Source organism: Chiloscyllium plagiosum, chromosome 31, assembly GCF_004010195.1.
Source record: "Chiloscyllium plagiosum isolate BGI_BamShark_2017 chromosome 31, ASM401019v2, whole genome shotgun sequence".
NCBI classification, from domain to species: domain Eukaryota; kingdom Metazoa; phylum Chordata; class Chondrichthyes; order Orectolobiformes; family Hemiscylliidae; genus Chiloscyllium; species Chiloscyllium plagiosum.
This window is the reverse complement of record NC_057740.1, coordinates 1,451,052-1,471,409: the sequence shown is the minus strand read 5'-3', so window position 1 is coordinate 1,471,409 and position 20,358 is coordinate 1,451,052. Positions and strand designations below refer to the sequence as shown.

The 20,358-nt window shown below is 39.9% G+C and overlaps 1 protein-coding gene across 3 annotated transcripts in view; it reads left to right on the top strand.

Annotated features, from left to right (window-relative positions):
* Positions 1–17,128, top strand: part of LOC122565130 (UV excision repair protein RAD23 homolog B-like) — an 80,096-nt gene extending 62,968 nt beyond the window's left edge. For 2 of the 3 annotated variants that reach the window (XM_043720781.1, XM_043720780.1), the window contains exons 9-10: positions 1,157–1,300; positions 13,166–17,128. In XM_043720781.1, coding sequence (XP_043576716.1) covers positions 1,157–1,300; positions 13,166–13,279 — 258 coding nt within the window. In that variant the 3' untranslated portion in view covers positions 13,280–17,128. The remainder of the gene's footprint in view (positions 1–1,156; positions 1,301–13,165) is intronic. The other variant, XM_043720782.1, reaches the window with a different exon arrangement.
* The last annotated feature ends 3,230 nt before the right edge of the window (positions 17,129–20,358 follow it).

The window sequence follows — 20,358 nt, the reverse complement described above, 5'->3', positions numbered from 1 at the left end:
CCCCCACCCTCCTCTCACTTATCTCTCCACGCTTCAGGCTCTCTGCCTTTATTCCTGATGAAGGGTTTTTGCCCGAAACGTCAATTTTACTGCTCCTCGGATGCTGCCTGACCTGCTGTGCTCTTCCAGCACCACTAATCCAGAATCTGGTTTCCAGCATCTGCAGTCATTGTTTTTACCACAGTAAAGATAATGAAGTTTTATGGCAATGTTGGGGACCCCCAAGACAACTTCCTCATGACAGTATATGAATCTTCTGTCAACTGTGGTGGGTCTGTTCTGCTGGTAGGACTTGATGATATACCCAAGGATAATAATGATGGTACCTGGGACATTGTCAGTAAAGGTATGCTTCCATGCATTATGACTGTCAGGTGGCTGCTGTTGTTACCAGTGGCTTAGTAGATTCTGTAGTGGTTTTGATGCAACTGAGTGTCTTGCTAGGCCATTTCAGAGGGCAATTAGGAATCAACCACTTTGCTGTGGGTCTGGAGTCGTGCATAGGCCAGACCAGGTAAGGACAGCAGAGTTCCTTCTCTGAAGGTCATTAGTGAAGGGTTGGTTTTTTCTAAAAATTACATGATTGTCATTCAACCAGTTTTTAATTCCAGATTTTATTTAATTCAAATTTTTGATCTGGTCTAATGAGACTTGAGCCCATATCCCAATTATATTAGTCTGGGGTTTTGGATTACTAGTCCAGAGACACTGACCGTAAGATACCTCCTCCCCTCTGGTTAGAACTAAAGAAGCTGTAGAGGAAGTTGAGGGAAATGCCCTTAGAAGCTACTCTAAGGGTAAGAAAGCCACTGGTAGGATTTTCTGTGGCGAGTCAGCTTAGTATTTGTGGGCTGAATTGCTGTTTCCTGTGCTGTCATGATTCTGAAACACGTTGTGACATAAAATAAAAGGAGCATCACTTTTCATCCAGACACATTGGGTCTGACTTAATGCTGCTTAATGTTGACATTCACTGCTTGACATAGGAAATATCCATGCCAAAAAGCACCACCATTACTTTTAAAAACAAACATTCTACATTGTGATTTTTCTTGGAATAAATAACTTGATTACAGTATTGAATTATGAGTTACTGGTTGATTGGAATAGTGTCCCATTGTGCAAGTTGCACTGATTGTTTCAAATTGCTTTCCAGCAAATTACTCAGCATCAGGAGCAGTTTGTTCAGATGTTGAATGATCCTTTGGGAGAGGCTGGAAGTGAAGGGGCAGAGGGTCATGGGTCACCACACACTAACTACATCCAGGTTACACCCCAGGAGAAGGAAGCAATAGAAAGGGTAAGTAAATTTTAAAAATCTGAGCATGTTTTATTTTGAATACAAGTGTGCAAGCCAGGAGAAGAAATAAACATTTTTCTCCTTGAGCCTGCTCAATAGGAATATAGCTGATCTGATTCCAAAAAGTTTGGAAACTAAGGTGCAGTAATGAGAAATGTATGGAATTGCAAGTTCATCACTTAAAAATATAGGTGACAAACTTTGATCTACACTTAACCTGTACAAGGCTTGAGCTTAAAATGGGCATTTGTATTATGTATTCATTGAGCATAATCATTAAAGCAGAAATATTTGCCAAGACTGAACCAAATGGGATCAACAACTTATCAGGATACTTTGTCTCTGTTATCTATACCTATCTAAGTAAATCATACTCCCCAAACCTTAGAGATGTTATTGCTCCCAAGAGTTAAATCGCCAATCTAATGCATTTCATGTGACAGTCTCACAAATGAAGTGGTGCAACCCTTAGCTTTCAAAACCCAGATCTGTGTAGATTGATTACTGTAGGCCTAGAGCAACCATTGCTATTTGATTTAATCCAAAACTTAGAGGTAGGTGGTGGTGGGTGCATACAGGAATAATGATGGAACAACCCAACAATTTCTATTGCTAAAGGCACACCTTCTTCATGTCTATTGATAAAACTTCACAGACTGTGTTTTTCATGCATGTAGGAACTCTCCCAACCTATGTTAGCTAGAAGGTTGTACAGAAGTTACAAGTAGTTAGATTTACTAGTGTATAGATATTTTTAATGAACCAGACATGTTACTACATACTCCTGGAGCAGGTGCAACTTGAATCTGGACCTTCTGACCCAGAGATGGAGACATTAACACTGTGATATGAGCCCTCTTGCTAGAATGCATATTTAGCTTTTGTCTCTTGATAGCCCAACAGAGTTCCTCCAGGTCTTTTTCCTGTCTCTGTCAGGATTAATTTGTGTCATATACATCTCCAGTAGGATATTTTTGCATCTGATGTGTGAAACTGAAGTGACATTCGCCAACAGTTTAGGAATGGGGGACCTTATTTCCATTTTATCTTAAGATAGCTTTCATTTTGCTTAAAGAGAAGGACGAGCAATACAGAAGCCACAAGATGTAAGGCATTGAGTAAGCTGTATCGCTTGACTATTCTTCTACTTTCTAGAATTGAGATGAACTAACATCAGCTAGTTTAGTGGAATATAATAGGTTTATTATAAGAAGTGCAATTGCTGATGGGTATGATTATTGATTTCAGTGATAGCAATGCTGTTGTGGATTTTAATTGAAGATTGTATCTCAGTTTGGTGTCAAATGTGGAGCAAATGTAGCCAGCTGTTTGTGCTCTGTTGTGGAATTAATCCTGTAGTGTCTAGAATTGGTCAGTTTTGTGAGGTTTTTGTTATCTAAAGTCTATGAAATCCATTTTCCTGACTTGCACCTCACTAATACAAAATGTAAACATTTACTCTTCTATTCCAATGGCATTACGACTATGCTTTTTCAAGTACTTCTGTCCTTAACATTTGTACTTATTGTAAAAAAGTTTGGGTACCTTACTGCCCACTGAGATTTGTAACTGGTTCTTGCATTTCCTGTTTCCTGTCATGACCGAATGATTGTTTTTGATCTGCTTGACTGTTCTGGCTGACAATGGATGCAAATGCTTTAGTATTGTATTTTGCATTCTGAGTTCACTTGACCTGAAATGTTAACTCTGATTTCTCTCCACAGATGATACAAGACAGGTTGAGCTTTTCCAGCAATTTCAGTTTTTGTTTGTATTTTACATTGTTGTTTTGGGGGAATTTATAGGGCCTTAGCCTTCTGTTAGTTGTTTAATTGTGCACCATCATTCACAATTGGACTTGGCAGAACTGCAGAGCTTAGGTATGATCCATTGGTTATAGAATTTTACTAGCTATTGTGCTGCTAATGCTGGTTTTATAGTCCTGTGCTGCAGCTTCATCAGGTTGACACCACATTTTTAGGTGTGCCTGATGTTCCTGAGATGCTCTTTGATCTTTGTTGATCCAAGGTTGATCCCTGGCTTGGTTGCAGTGGTAAAGTGGGGTGATATGCCAGGCCGTGAGGTTATGGATTGTAGTTGATTAAGATCTGCTGCTACCCTGCGACACCTCAAAGTGCTAAGTCTTTAATTGCTCAGTCTGTTCAAAACCTGTTGCATTCAGCATTATGGCAGTTCCACACAACACAATGGAGACAGCAGTCCCTCTAATTTTGTGCCTTTGAGATAGGACTGCGGATGTTGGAAAGTCAGTTTCGATAAAATGTGTAGCTGGAGAAAGCACAGCAGGTCAAGCAGCATCAGAGGAGCATGAGAGTTGATGTTTCAGGCAGGACCCTTGATCAGAACTCTAATTTTATACCAGCTGCTTAGGCCTCGAAAGCTTGCGCACAGCATCAACATCTGGAATTAGAAGTCAGTGCCACGATTGACGTACTGATACTGATTGTCGTGCGAGGAACAATGGGAGCAACAGATACACAGCTCTTCAGCTTAGAAAGAACACTAGAGGGTATCTTCAATGTGAAGGTGGGACTTTGTCTCCACATTGACTGTGTGGTGGTCATACTAATATGGTATTTAGTCAGGAATTATTGTTAATAAACGTCACAGTCTACCTAATTTGCCTTGCCATCGTGGCAATGAATGGTACTGACGACTCATGACCATCAATTTCCATCAGTTAATCTAAAACAAATTAATAAATGAAGCAAGGAAGGCTGCAGCAATTATAGGTGGTAGAAATCATTTCAAATTTGACTGTTACTATTTGACCCAGCTTGAGCTTTTGCCTGCATAACTTCCCCATCGCTGAACCTGACAACTTTCCCCTCCAAAACATTTGTCTTCCTTCACTTCCACCTCAACCACTATGCTGCTAACCACCTCATTACTGCTTATGTTACCCCCAGACTTGAATATTATCCAAAACTTTACCTATGTACGAACTGGCAAGAAATCCAGTTCACCTGTCACTCCTGTGTTCACTGACCTACATTGACTCCCATTTAATTCTCATCCTCTTGTTCTAATTGTTCCATGGCCAACTCCTCAAGCCCCACAACCAGTGGCAACATTTATTTAACACCTTTAATATGTTGAAGGGCATGTCACAGGTGCGTTATAAAGTGAAGAATGACACCTAGCTATTACTTGAGACAGATGACCAGAAGCTTGCTTGAAAGGAATTTTTTTTAAAGTGTTTTAAAGGGGAAAGTGAGGTAGAGACAGAGGTATAGAACATGACTTCCAAATCTTGGATCTTAGACAGTTGAAAATGTAGCCCCAATGGAAGAATAATTATGATTAGAAAAGTTTGAGAATGAGAAGTGGACAGCAGAGTTTTGGATGATCTCCGACTTATAGATGGTAGGTAGCATGTCAGAGATGAGCCAAAGTGCATTGGAGTAGTCGTGTGTAGAGGTAATGATGTTGTGACTAAAGGTTCAGCAGTAGATATACAGAAATTTGGCATGGTCTGTTTTATGGGATGAGAAAATAGGTACTTCTGGAAATGGTGCAAACTTGAGGTCAGAAAGCTTTGAATGTTGTTGCCAAAGGGCTGTACGTAGATGAGAAGTAGGATAGAACTGGAGTACACAGAGGTAATTGTGAGAGCGCAGAAAGAGGATCCAGTGATGCTTTGGTTATGATAAGATAGGAGAGAATAATGATACATCACAGCAATTTTGGAACCCTTTGAGAACTCTTTTCTCTAACTCTGCCATCTTGTGTGACTTTGTCCTCTGAATCAATAACAGCTGCTCTTTCAGCTGTTCAGACCTTAAGTTTTTGAATTCTCTCCCTCAATCTGCTCCCCTCTCCTTTAGGAAAATTGTTAAAACTAATGTTTTTGAGTAGTCTTTTAAGCACTATGCCAATGTCTCAAACTTTGTCTAGGTGTTAATTTGCATCTAATTATGGTCTTAAAGTCACATCAAACTGAAGAAACATAGAATATTTACAGCACAGAACCAGGCCATTGGGCCCAAAGAGACCCTGCTAGCTCTTTGAAAGAGCAAGTAACCTAGTGCTATTGTCTTTTATGTACTGCCTGAATTTATTTTAGAGAATGGTCCTATTCTTTTTGAATGTCATGACTGAATCTACCTATACCCTATTGTTGGGCCCTTTGTTCCAAATTCTAACACTTGCTGCCTGAAAGGGGGTTTCATCATATTCCCATTGCTGTCTTTGCCATTCACCTCAATTTTTTCTCTTCTGAATCTCAACTGTTCCATTGGTGGAAAGATTTCGATCCAACTGACACAATTTCATCCTGAGTTTGAATGTTACTATCAAATCAGCGTTTAGCATTCTCTTCACCGAAGATGCCCTCCCATCTACCAACATAACTAATTCTTTTAATACTTTTCTGCACAATATCTATTGCCTTTGTATCCTTCCTGGAGTATGCAATGCTCCACTTGAGGCCAAACTAGTGTTTTACACCGGATTGGATAGGCATATGGATGACAGTAAAATGAAAGGTATGTAGGTTAATTTGGTCTGAGAGTAGGATAAAAGGTCAGCACAACATTGAGGGCCAAAGGGTCTGTACTGTGCTGTACTATTCTATGATCTATTATCATAACTTTCTTGTTTTTGCATTTTATAGTCCAGTTTCTAAATTCAGAATTATGTGCATTTTATTAATCGTTTTCAACCTTTCTTGCCACTTTAAATTATTTTATATGTATACATACCCCATTTCCCCTTGCACTTGCACCTTCTTTAGAATTGTACCTTTTTTATATTGTCTTTCCCCAATCTTATGAAATTGAAACACGTTGTGCTTCTCTGCATTTAATTTTTTGTCTTCTACATATTCAAACAACCTACCTAGTCTGTTTATCGTTGTCCTTCTTGAATTTGTGCTCTGTGCACCAGCATATGATGGGCCTCAATCAATGCTGACTCTCAAATAATTGGAATAAGTTACTTTCATCCCAAGTCATTGTTTCCAAAATCATTGTTTCCTCATCACCAAGCTGGCCTATAATTGATGAACAGAGCTTTATGTAATAGAGAATGCAGGAAGGCGTGTCAGGAGCGGCACCAAACATACCTAAAAGTAAGGTGAAGCTACCAAACACAACTACTTGCGTGGCAAACAGCGTAAGCAGCAAGTGATAGACAGAGCTAAGCATTCCCAAAAGCAACAGACCATACCTAAAATCTGCAGTCCTGTTGCATCCAATCATGAATGATGGTAGACAATCAAACACCTGATTGAAGGAGATGCCAGCTCAAAAAATATTTCCATCCTCGATGACGGAAGAGCCCAACACATCAGGCTGAGGTGTTTGTATTCTTCAGCCAAAAGTGCTGAGTAGACAATCCATCTCTGCTTCCTCCAGTGGTCTCCAGCATCACAGATACCAGTCTTCAGCCAAGTCTGTTCACTCATGTGATACCAAGAAATGGTTATATGCACTGGGTACTGCAAAAGCTATGGGCCCTGACAACATTCCATCAATAGTACTGAAGACCTGTGCTCCAGACCTTGCCGCACCCCGAGCCAAGCTATGCCAATACAGCTGCAACACTGGCATCTACCCAACAATGTGGAAAATTGTGTGGGTATGCCCTGTGTACAAAAAGCTGTAAAATCCAACCTGGCCAATTACCTCCACACCGGTCTACTCAATCATCAGTAAAGTGATGGAATGTGCCAAAAGCAGTGCTATCAAGCAGTACCTGCTTAGTAACAACCACCTCACTAACACCCACTTTGGGTATAACCAGAGCCACTCAGCTCCTGACCTCATTACAGCCTTGCTTCAAACATGGACAGAAGATGAATTCCAGAGGTGATGAGAGAGTGACAGCCCTTGACATCAAGGCTATATTTGACCACGTAGCATCAAGGAACCCTAGCAAAATTGTAATCAATGGGAATCAGGAAAATCCCTCTGCTGGTCAGAGTCCTATCTGGTTCCATAAGGTGGTTGTGGTGGTTGGGTATCCTTCATCTCAGCTGTAGAATATCTCTACAGAATATATCGCAGTTCCTCAGTGTCCCAAGGCCCAGCCATCTTGAGCTGCTTCATCGAGGGCCTTCTCTCCATCATAAAGTCAGAAGTGGGATGTTTGCCAACAATGGACAGCACCCTTCATGAATTTCCCAGGTACCGAAAAAGTCCGTGTTCAAATATTGCAAGCCTGGTCAATGTCCAGGCCTGGACTGAAAAGTGTAATATTAAAGAGTTAACTTGCTCTGCTGACCTGCAGAAATCGGATGTCCTGAGGCTCGGGTGGGATGCATCTGACTTATAGATAGATTGTAAGAAATTACCTTATCTCCTATTATCCAGAGCCATTTACATAGCCATTTCCTTGTCATTCAGAGCCATTTACATTTTCATCTCCTGTTCAGATATCATTAAGAACATTATAGGTAGAATTCTGACTACTCCCTGTATTTTAAAAAAATATAATTCCCACCAGATCTGGCCATTAAGAGATAGTTTGCATTACATTGTTTCTGGTCACTGCATTTGTGTCTTGAGTGACATGTGACTGTGAGGGAGTGACGAGGGATTGTCTTGTGAGCATTACTGACTGTGATGTAAAGAGTTTGTATAAAAGAAGGACTGTTTCCTTTGTTCGGAGAGAGCTTTTGACACGACTCCGCAAGCCTTGTGAGGTGTGTGTTAAAAGTTCTTCCAGAAAGTTTGTACTGAACTGTGCTTGATAAGATTTGGTTGTTCACAGATGGGGTATTGCAGTTGCATCGAGTGGGTAAGAATCTCAGGAAAAAAGCACTTAACATTTTCCCTCCTTAACTAGGTGGTTATCATTGAATGATGACAGTACTACCTTCTTTATAAGAATCTTACTGACGGTACTTAAGCAAGTTATTGACACACAATATGCAATTATTATGACAAGAATGACCAGTTTATGCAGTAGATAGAATCTGCAGCATCTGAGGTGAATGCAGCATTCTTTGCTGCTTCTGCTCCCGTTCTGCTGTCAAATAGAACTGTCTGTTCTGATATTAGCTTGATCAGTGAACCTTCATATCCCTTAAATGATTGAAAGAGAAGGTAAAACTCATGTGGTTTCCTATCCATGGGAAGCTCACTGACAAAAAACATACAGACCTCTTCTTCATTGTTAGCTTTTTCAATTTTCATGCTCATGATTGGGGAGCTGATTGAATCCGTTGGATCAGGTGTGTAGTGTGGTGGGGGTGGTGGTGAGGGGGTGGTGGTCCGACAGCGTGCTTTATCTGTGAATGGAAAAATTCTTGATGATGTTAGCTGCTGAAAGTATCTTTGCATTTCCTCTCTCATTCCTTCCTTGCTATGGTGGTTATCAAAAATTTAACTACACTAAATTGTGTCTGTCTATTTCAACATTCAGTCGTCTTGAAGTCTGTTTTCTGTTCACTATTTTTGACATTATCAAGATTTATACAATCCATAAAGTTACAAAATGTACTGCCTAAACAATTCAGTCATTTATCAGTGGTCCAAAATTCAAGCCCTCTGGGCACCCCATTCAGGTTATTCAAAAATTATTTTCCTTTTGACAAATTAATAGTTGGCTAATGTGAAAGCTGTCAGGAAAAGTATTTCAAAAATCTGGAACAGCAAGAAAACAACAAAATGTTTCCTGTGCTTTAGCAATTGAAGAGGCAGTTTCAGTTCCGATTTAAATCTCAAATATTTGTTGGAAACAAATGCAGAACATATTAAAATATATTCTCCAAATGAAACTTCCCAAATAAAACAGTTGGAATTAGTGATTACAGACCAGTAAATCTACAATTTTGTAGAGATCAACATTCTTTTAATTTGCAAAATATAGGAGGGCCAATGAAGCCTTAACAATAATTGACAGAACTGGAACAGCTTAGCCTCAAGTTCTAGTATTCTCTCAAACCTTAAAGCATCAAAATTAAAATACACTCTCCTTTTTGTGAACACTATATTTTAAAAAAAAAAGCAAAAAAGATTAATACAATACTTTCATCTGGCTAAAGCATGACCACTGACACACAATTGTTTTTTTTTAAACCGGCATTATAGAATTTCAAACAAATCAGGGGCTCACTGTCCTCAATCAATTTGTTTTAAGGTTTCATGTTTGATAATTTTAAAGACCTAATGTTATATCATATTAATGTAAAAACAAGATCTGCCCTATTACATGACCCACAAAATACATTGAATTGAGATCCTAATTCAACTAAGGCAAAACAGTTACTTAACAGGATTTTCTGAACCAGTATTTTAACAAACTAAAATATTTAAATATCAAACACTTTCAGTATGGCATAATTTATATTGAAACTTCCTGTTTCGACCAAGTATTAGTACAACCTTAATTTCAACATTTCTCGTTTTTTTCCTCTTGATGAAATTGCACTTCTAAAAAGAGAAAACCCTCGCAGTGGACCACAGGACGCCGCAGTCCATGCCACTCCCTGTCCCCCAGAAGAAAGACTCACCGAGTTGAGTCCACAGGCCAGAAACGGAGACTTCCACTGAGACAAAAGTCTGGACAAAGCTTCCCCAGCAGTTAACGTACTTTACTGTCGGGCTCCTGACAGGCCTGCTCCACTTTCTTCCCCTTTTCCTGGTGACGCCGTGTTGTCCCAAAAATACTTCGAAGGGCAGGTGTGGGGAATAAGAAATACCATATTTTGTTTAGGTGTTTTTCTTTGAAGTTCCTGATATGTAAGTTGTTTTTAAATGCTCCAGAGCCTCAAACCCTGTGTTTGTAGTCTCCACTCCCACTTCAGGATCCTGACCTTCACATGGGGGTTTTCCCTCTTAACAACCAGTCTAAGGCAGGGCGATAGAGACAGGCACAGTAAATGTCGTGTATCTTTTTATCTTGCACTCTACACTCCGGAGCCTCAAACTTCACTACTGGAGGACTTTAATCCCCTTTTACATAGGGGACTTTAACCTCTGAATTCCCAGTGACTTATGATTCTGAAAGCGAACTTGGTGTGCAAGTGCAGAAGTTATCTTAGATTTTGTCATTACAGAGTCCTAGGGGACGAAGGGTTGACTGAGTGGTAGGTTTAGAGAGAGCGAGACCAAGGTGAAGTTTGCCTTGTGGGCCCATCCATCTCTCTCAACCGGCACTCGGGCGATCACTTACTCAGTCCACCTGGAAGCTCGGTGTGTGTTGGAATCCCACTGCTGCCATTAAATCTTAGTTTCTTTTTCCTCAGATTCTTACACGCTTGATGTAACTGCAATATGCCAACTTCTGTGAACAAAAAAACAAATCTTATTAAGTGCTGTGTACAGTACAAACTTTCAGGAGGAACTTTTAAAACACCTTGCAGGGCTTACAAAGTCGTGTCAAAATCTCTCCCCAGACAAAGGAAGCAGTCCTTTCTTTATACGAGATCTTTAAATCACAGTCAGTCATGCCAATAAGACAACCCGCAGCCATCCCTCTTCTCCCCCCCCCAAATCCCCACAGTCACATGGTACTCGAGACACAATGCAGTGACCACCTCGTCTCTTGAACTAATAGGCAGATCTGGTGTGAATTGAATTTTCTAACTACAGGGTGTAGTCAGAATTCCAACTGTAATGTTCTTACTGATTTCTGAATAAGGGTTGAAAATGTAAATGGTAGGACTTGAGTTACAAGGAAATGACCATGTAAACGGCTTTGAATAATAGGAGATGATAATGTCATTTATTACAATCTGTAAGTCAGAGGCATTCCACCCTAGACTCAGGACAACCAATGTCCTGCAGGTCAGCAGAGCAAGTTAATATCATGAAAAGTAGCAAGTAATATTCCACCACACCCGGTCTTTCCAATAAAAGACAAGCTAATCACTGCCCCTTGGTGTTCAATGGCATTACCATTACTGAATTCCCCCATGATCAACATTCTAGGGTTACTGTTGACCAGAAATTCGGCTGGACTCACCATATAATACAGTGGCTACAAGAGCAGGTCAGAGGCTAGGAAGACTGTAGTAAATAATTCCACCTGACACCCCACCCCACCCCCAAAAAAAGCCTGTCTACCATCTACAAGGTACAATTCAGGAGTGTGATAGAATAGTTCCCATTCGAGATGGAAGCAACTCCTGCAGTATTCAAGAAGCGTGTTACAATCCAGTACAAAGCAGTCTGCTTGATTGGCACCACATCGCTCCCCACTCCACCAATGCTCAGTAGCGGCAGTGTATACTATCTATCTGATGATGGGCTTTAGCCCGAAACATCGATTTTCCTGCTCCTCAGATGCTGCCTGACTTGCTGTGCTTTTCTAGCACCACTCTAATCTAGGCTCTGATTTCCAGCATCTGCAGTCCTCACTTTTGTCTATCTATAAGATGCACTTCAGTAATTCACTAAAGACAGCATCATCCAAACCCACAGCCACTTCCATCCAGGGCAGCAGATACACGGGAACACCACCTGCAAGGTCCCCTCCAAGCCACTCACCATCCTGACTTGGAAATACATTGCCATTTCTTCAGTGTCTCTGTGTCAAAATCCTAGAATTCCCTCCCTAAGGGAATTCTGGATCCACTTGACTGCAGTAATTCACAAAGGCAGCTCACCGCCACCTTCTCAAGGGCAACTAAGGATGGGCAATAAATGCTGGCAAGCCAGCAATGCACAAGTCCCACAAGTGAGTGAACTTTTTAAAAAAAAACACTTTTCTTTGAACAAACATTCACAATACTCTAATCCTCTGGCACCACCCTGTATCTCATGAGGATTTCCTGAAGAAGGGCTTATGCCTGAAACGTCGATTCTCCTGTTCCCTGGATGCTGCCTGACTTGCTGCGCTGTTCCAGCAACACATTTTCAGCTCTGATCTCCAGCATCTGCAGACCTCACTTTCTTCTCATGAGGATTGGAAGATCACTGCCTTCATTACTCTTGGGTACATTTTATCCAATACTAGTGCATCATCAACTTTATGTACAGTCAGCCTATCCAAGACTACCTCAAATCTTAAAATATATTAAATATCTGAACTACCTTCTTTCACCATGACTTGGGCAGCAGCATCATCTTTGGTAAAGATAGGTGCAAAGTATTCACTCAGTACTTCAGGTGTACCTCCTTCTCTGTGTAAATACCTATTTGTAAATATCTATTTTGGATTTATTTTATTAGTTGTCAGTCTCTTCTCATACACAATGTTTGCTTCCCTCTAAGTCCTCTGTGTTGAGCTTGATTATATAGGCCATTTGTTAACTAATAGATTGACTTTCAAGATTAGTCTTGAATTTGTCCCCTTTAAAGTGTCTCATGTTTGTTTTACTGTTAAGGACAAGGTGCAATAGTTGACTTTATGAAAACACTTGTGTAATGTGAAAAACAGCACTTATCAATCTCTCATTTGAGAACATGTCCAGTTTACACGATGCCTTGGGATAACTAAGCCTTCAATTTAGCCTCTGCAGGCAATTCAATCCTGTAGGAAAGGAACTGTACTCATTAAAAAATAATAAGCAAAACGTTGAAAATTGGGAAGTCTCCATGTAGAGTAACAGACACAGTCAGTCCTGTGTCATTCTGTGCCATACTATTGGATGTCTAGTACTTGTTCATGGCTGTGAAAATAATACTCATTTTCAGCTGTCATTTTAAGATCTTCACTCCTTTTGGGTCTCTACATATTCTGCACTGAGTTTTTCCCCTTGCTTCAAGTGTGAATTTGGTTCATTGTTGCTCTATCAAATCAATGGTTGGGAATATGCTGTATGCAGCCGTCCCAATTACCTGCTGTCTGTCTACTTGCAGTTTTAGTTTTTTTGGCATATGCCTCAAGTGAAGTGGGTGTGTGGAGAGGTTGAAATCAATAACTCGCTACTGATAATATTTTTTCTTGTTTCAGTTAAAGGCACTGGGTTTCCCTGAGGGACTTGTCATTCAAGCCTACTTCGCTTGTGAGAAGAATGAAAATCTCGCCGCAAACTTCCTTCTCCAGCAGAATTTTGATGATGAATGATTTTGTTTTCTCTATCCTTCCTCCGCTTCCCCTTCCCCCATCTCACCTCCATTCTCCCACCCATCCTTCTATTCAAAACCCAACTCACTCCCTCTATCTGCAGTGGGTGGTTAATGGTGAGGCCAGGCCTAGTGTGGATGACCTGGCGGTATCAGCATTGTGAAGTGCAGCATTGGAAAGCACATATTTAAACAAATCAGACACAGTATCCCTTTGGTCAGTCTATACTAAGTGATATATAACGGCTCATTACGACTAGTCAGTGTTGGTGGGTTGGGGAGGGTGGGTTTGGTGGGTGTCAGGGGCTGGTAGGGGCCTGTATTCACAAAAGTTTATGCAGTGTATGCGCCAAAAATTCCCTAACCCCTGAATTTTAGATAAAACACTTTTGCATTTGTGCCTTTTGTGAATATGGGCCTAGATTTGTGTGGAAGAGACTGAAGGTCAAGTGCTTCTGCAGCATAATGTTTCAAACTTGCCTACAATCAGACTTTTCAGTAGATTCTCTTTTTTTTTCTTATGTTTGTGTCAGGTGTGGGGGCGGGGAGGGTAGTTGGGCAGATGGGCTGGTGGACAGAAATGTACAATCATTAAGCAGTAGACATTGCCATTCTGGAATATTGGTGACAACTATTGTGATGCCTGATAGGATATTGCGTGGTTTATGTATCTGCCAACTATTGGAAATGCAACCATACCCATCATAAGGCAGCAAAATGTTTTTTAAAAATAAAGTGCAAAATTTCCCACATTTGGAAACTGCTGTATTTAAAAAGCAACCTGTCTTGCATTGCTGTTTAGAAAGTGTGTGTTGCAGTCTGTATTTTTATTAAAAAAAGAAGCACGGTATTAAACAGCAGCTTGCAATCACTGCAGGAATCTTTAGCTTGTCTGAGTAAGTAGCAGCAGTTTAATTTTGTTAGAGCTCACTCTCAAATATTGCACGTAGCTGTTTCTTAAATGTTAAACTACTTGTGGAATCAATATTCTTAATAGCACTAACTGGCCCCATTTTAGAGTGTCAAATAGATCATTTACAAGCTTTTGACCAAGGGCAACACATCAAAATGATCCCATGGCAATAGACATGGAAAGGCAGTCAGAACCGCCTACATAACACTGATGTATCCCACACACTATTGAATGCAGCAAATTCATGTTTAGTTCAATTTGGTGAGTATTGGATGGGGAGGAAGAAAGTGCATAACTGTCTCCAAGATGGGGTCTTGAAAATGATTATATACCTGTCCTGTTTGCAGAGTTAAGTAACATTTTTGAGGCGCACAAATTGACTTAATAGTTTTTAATGATGTGCTGAAGCACCCTTGTAAATTAGAATAAGGTTTCATTTCTGAATGGATAAGGAAGGAGGTTGGTCATAATTTGGTCAAGGGGATGATTTATATTTTCCTCAAGTCCCAGTGATGTTTGCTGTGATTTTTTTTTTTTGCTTTGCTTTTCTTGACTCAGGTGAGAGGCAATCAGTTACACTTTAAAGGATTGAAGTAATTTTTCTAACACTTATTCAGCAGAGCCTAAAGACATTATCATCAGGAAATGCTTTTGATTATTGAGGCACTGTAGAACTGGAAATCTGGTTCTTTCCTGTAATAGTTCCCAGTTTGCAACTCAAAAACTGGAGTGCTTCAAAAATAATTAAATTTATGTTTTTTGTTTCTTTGTGTTGAACCATGGCTCTTCTAATAGGCTGTTTTGAGCAGTTACTCCTGTGATTACTCCTCTACCTGGAACCCAATTGCTTGCAATTTTCCCTCTGAACTCAGCTGCATGTGAGCATTCATGATTGGAATCTTTCACGCCATTACTTTCTGCAGAATTTTGAGGCACAGTTGAGCTGATTCAATTATGTTCAAATGATATTGGCTGAGGTGTACTTATGAGGTAAAATAATACTGTTGTGTCTCTCTTTGTAGGCAGATAGCTGAAACCTTGTTGTTTCACTGAAGTTACCTGACTGATGCCTTGGGAATCATAATTGAAACCCAGATTTCTTTTGATCACTGAAGTTAATTTTATTTTGTATATAATCCATCAAGCACTTCTTTTTTAAAAAAAAAGTGAATTGCTCAAGTTTAATCTTGACATCTTGAATTGTTCTCTGAATAGTCTGACGAGAAGTGATACTGTCTGTTGTTAAAAAGGAGGAAAGAAATTACTGCTTATGGGTTGTTGAGAAATACTTTCAAATGCAAGCTTTTGACAATAGTTTCCCATCATTGACAAATTTAAAATAGCAAAAACTTTTAATTTTTGCAAAGTGGATATTATGTGAGCATTTTTATTAAAGCTGCCTGCTATTTTATGGTTAGCCCTTCAAAGGAACTTGAAATAATTAATCAAAATATTTCGATTTACAACTTTCCAACAATGTGTAACTGTTCAGAATGTATACAGGATGCACTTTACTTTTCAAGGATATAAGCTAACTATTAAGATCCCAAAAGCCTTCCAGTCTATTCTGATAGGTTAATTTATATTTAGCATCCAAACTTACTATTTTCATCTAAATCCTTTTAATGCCAAGCAGATAGTTCTCTATATTATTTAGAATCTGTCCACACTTGAGCTGAGCTTGATTGATCACCTCAACATTAGGTTAAATAAGTTACGTTACTGCCTATCTAGAGCCTGAAACCACCCTGGCCTGAAATGAATCAGTTTGAAGTTCCATTTAGTTGCATCCTTTCAAATTGAGTTATTGCATAATTAAGTCTGGAGAGTTGGTTTGTTTGGGGGCTAGTCAGCAGAATTATTAACTTTTATGACCAAAGAGTATGTCCAACCTAGAGTGTTGGAATAGCATTAAGAGTGGGGCAAGCAGTTATTATTAGGAACTCTTAATTGAACTCAGTCCTTAGTCCTTGGATTAATGGAACATTAAAAACCCTCTTCTGCAGTTTTGCTGCTTAGGCATTAATGTAGAAGGAATTGGAAAGGGTCAACACTAAGTTGATTTTCCTTTTGGTTATTTTTCTGCTAGTTTTATTTTGCCTGCTCATGCTTTGGAGTAAGTGGGGACTGATGTTGAATGTTAAAATACTGTTTGTAGTTCAGTTCCATTCCCAAAGCTGAGAGCCTTGGAGCAGTAAGTAATGGCTACTTGTTATGACCTTCCCTGCCCCACCTTTCCAAAAATGCCATTGCCCATGGAAATGGAGCTAGGGACACTAAAGCAAAGCTCAATTCTGTTCAGTTGAAAACCCTTTCCAAGTTCCTCCATACATCAGTTCAAAATCAAAAGCTTGTCTCTGAAAGGTAATTGGAAGTGTAGTTTATATTTAGTACTGGTGCTGTTTACCCGTCTCTTCTTTCTGGGCCTGCATCCCTGCTGTTCCCCCACCCACTTGTCCAGTAGTTTGATACAGGCCTTGTACCGGTCCGCTGTTGTTGAGGCATAAGGGCACATTGCTCTGTCTACTGCCATGTCTCATTCTCTTCCCAACTTTCCAGAGTTAATTTGTTTCAAAAAAAAGCTAATCTGTTGGAGAGCAGCACAGCCCATGACTTGAACAGGGTGCATTTTGTGCAAGTCTATTGCTAGTAGCCCTCTCCTGATGTGTTATTTCATTTATACTGTTTTGATTCTGAATTTAGACTTAATTCATTGGACCAGTACACAACCACAATTCACATTTTTACGTCAGTGATCTTTGCAATTGACCTCTTTAACTACAGCCTGTGACTGAATTTGCCCTTATTACTTTTAAATCAGAATTGTAAGCCCCAGTCTTGCATCAGGTACCTTTGACATTAGAGCTGATTTGCTGAATGTTCCTGGGATTCACAATGTTTGTGTTAACTACAATAAAGGCTTTTTACAAAGCTTTACTATAGTTTTGTTTCTTACTCGCTACTCAACATATAGTCTATATTTTGACTTTCACACAATGTGCTGAAGCTAAATGTACATTTACATAGCAAATCTGTGTATATGGATTTCTGACCAAGCTATGTCAAAACACCTTCTGGCTTTGAGGGTCCTACATGAAGTGAACTTGATTCACTTTCATTAGTTCTGATGAAAGACAAATGATTGAGGTACGAATGTTTTCTCTCTTCATGCTGCCTGGTTATTGGGTATTTCCAGAAACCAGAATTCTCTCCTTTTTTTGTTTTGGACTATGTGACTGAATGGCTGGAGGGCATTCTGAAGGGGAGGGAAAATAGTCACAGATTTTGGTCTATGGTACTATCAGCATGGATAAAGAGGGATCAGGTCCTGCAAGCAGAATATGGGGAATTAGGTCCTGCTTTTCCATTTTTTCCCTGATAGGTAGTACTCTCCGGGATCACTACTAATGCCACATGCTAGTGAAATCATGAATAGGAGAATCCATGGCTGGAGAGATGAGGGGGAAGCGATTTAGATTCCTAAGGCACTGGAATCAAATCTGGAGGAGATGGCTCTTCTACCAGCTGGAGAGTTTGCATCCTAGCAGGATATTTTTGGGACCATTGCTAGAATGTTAGAGAGCTTAAACTCGTGGCAGGGTATGGGAACCTGAGCGAGGAGACAAGAGCAGGTATCTAGAAAGATAGAAAAGCAGTAAAAGTGTAGGCAGAGGAAATGAGGGCTAGCAGCAAATTGGGCCAAAAAGTGCACAAGTGCAGAAATGTTTGAAGAATAATCTAAAGTTACCATATCAAATGCATCACGCATTTGCAAATAGTAGATGAATCAACAACAGAATAGCTACAAATAGGAATGATATATGATTGCGATTACAGAGAAGTGGCTGATGGGTGACCAAAATTGGAAACTGAACTTCCAAGGCATTCATTCTACAGGAAGAGACAGGGTGGTGGTGCTTGTAAAGGATGAAAGCTGTATAATCGTGAGAAGTTATTAAGAACTGAATGTCGAACCAGTTATGGTGGAACTTGAGATACCAGGTGGAAAGGAATGAATGGGTGTGTTCTCTAACCTTCAATCAGTAGTGTTCAAGTACAGGAAATTTAGAGAGGCAGGTAAAAAGAATGCTGCAGTAATCAAGTGAATTTAAACTGTATAGAGTAGGCAAACCCCATTAGTAATAATACTGTCATGGATGAATTCCAGGAATGTGTGCAAGATTTTACTTCAGACCAGCATATTGAGGAATCTTCTTGAATAGTCTATCCTAGGTTTGTAGTTTGCAAGGAAAAGGAGTTCACTATTAATATGTGGGATCCTTCAAAGAGAAAATGTTAGAATTAGACATTGAGGTTGAAAATGAAATAGTCCAGTCTGAAATTAAGGCTCTGTAAAGAAAGCTATAAAGGTATGGGAGGTGTGAGCTGGCCATCATCAAAAGGCAGGACATGGGATAAGCAATAGCTAATATTTTGGAAACAAATGTGCACATTATTTTCTGGTTCAAAAATACAGCAGGAATAGAGGCCCAACCATGACTAAAAAAATCAATTTAATGATTAATATTAGATCCAAAGAGGAGTCATGTAAAGTTGTGAGGAAAAAGTAGCCAGCAAGTAGAGTTGGGAGCAGTTTAGAATTCACCAAAGACCAGAAGGTGAGACATTTGGTCCATTGAGTCTGCACTGCCATTTGATGGTTGATCTGATTATCTTCAATTCCACTTTTCTGACTTCTCCTATAACTCTTGATGCTCTTACTGATTGAAAATCTATCCATCTCAGCCTTGAATACACTTAATGATCAGCTGCAATAGTCCTTTGCAGTAAAGAATTTCACAGATTAACTACACTGAGAAGAAATTCCTTCTCATCTCAGTCTTAAATTGGTGACCCCTTGCTCTGAAATTATGCTGTGTCCCACAAGATAGACAAACTCCACACTTATCCTGTCCAGCCTCCTAGGAATCTGCAATGTTATAATGTAATCTTTCCTTCAAAACTGCATTGAACACCAGTCCAGTCTCCATCCTCCTAAGAAAATCCCTCCATACCCAGGATCAATCCAGTGAACCCTCTCTGCACTGCTGTTAATGCAAGGTAATCTTTCCTTGGACAAGGGCACCAAAAGGGAAGGGATGGCTTAGTGGTATTATCACTGGACTATTAAACCAGGTAAGGTTCTGGGTACCTGGGTTTGAATCTCACCATGCAGATGGTGGAGTTTGAATTCATTAAATATCTGGAATTAAGAATCTAATGATGACCATTGAATCCATTGTTGATTGTCAGAAAAATCCATCTGGTTCATTGATGTCCTTTAGGGAAAGAAACTGCCATCCTTACCTGATCTGGCCTACGTGTGACTCCAGATTGCCCTCTGGGCAAATAGGGATGAGTAATAAATGCTGACTAGCCAGTGACACCCTCATCCTGTGAATGAATAAAGAAACAAAACTGTTCACAATATTTTAAATGTGGTCTATCTAGTGCCTTGTATAGTTTTAGCAAGACCTCCTTACTTTATAGGGCTAATGCCCGAAACGTCGATTCTCCTGTTCCCTAGATGCTGCCTGACCTGCTGCGCTTCTCCAGCAACACATTTCCATCTCTGATCTCCAGCATCTGCAGACCTCATTTTCTCTCCTTACTTTATACTCTATTTCCTTTGAAATAAAGGCCAGTAATCCATTGTGCCGTTCCTGTAACTTGCTGAATTTATATGATTGCTTTTTGTGATTTATGCACGAGGGCCCCCAATCCCTCCATGCTGCAGGTTTCTGCAATCTTTCTCCATTAATACTATTCAGCTTTTATTCTTCCTGCCAAAGTGCATAACTTCACATTTTTTCACATTATATTCCACTTGCCAAGTTTTTGTCCACTAATTTAACCTGTCTCTGTCTCTCTGTGAATAGGAAAGGTTATCTAAGACTACAAAAGGATCTTGATCAGTTGGGCCAATGGGCTGAGGAGTGACAGATGGAGTTAAATTTGGATAAATGTGAAGTTTTGCATTTTGGTTTAACAAGGCCAGCTCTTACGTGAGCAGTGTTGTCGAATAGAGACCTAGGGGTTGAGGTACATACTTCTTTTGAAAGTTGCATTACAGATTAAGAAGGCATTTGTCATCATAGCTCAGGCCATTGAATTGGTGTGCCATGTTGAGATTATACAGGATATTGGTGAGGCCACTTTTAGAGTAT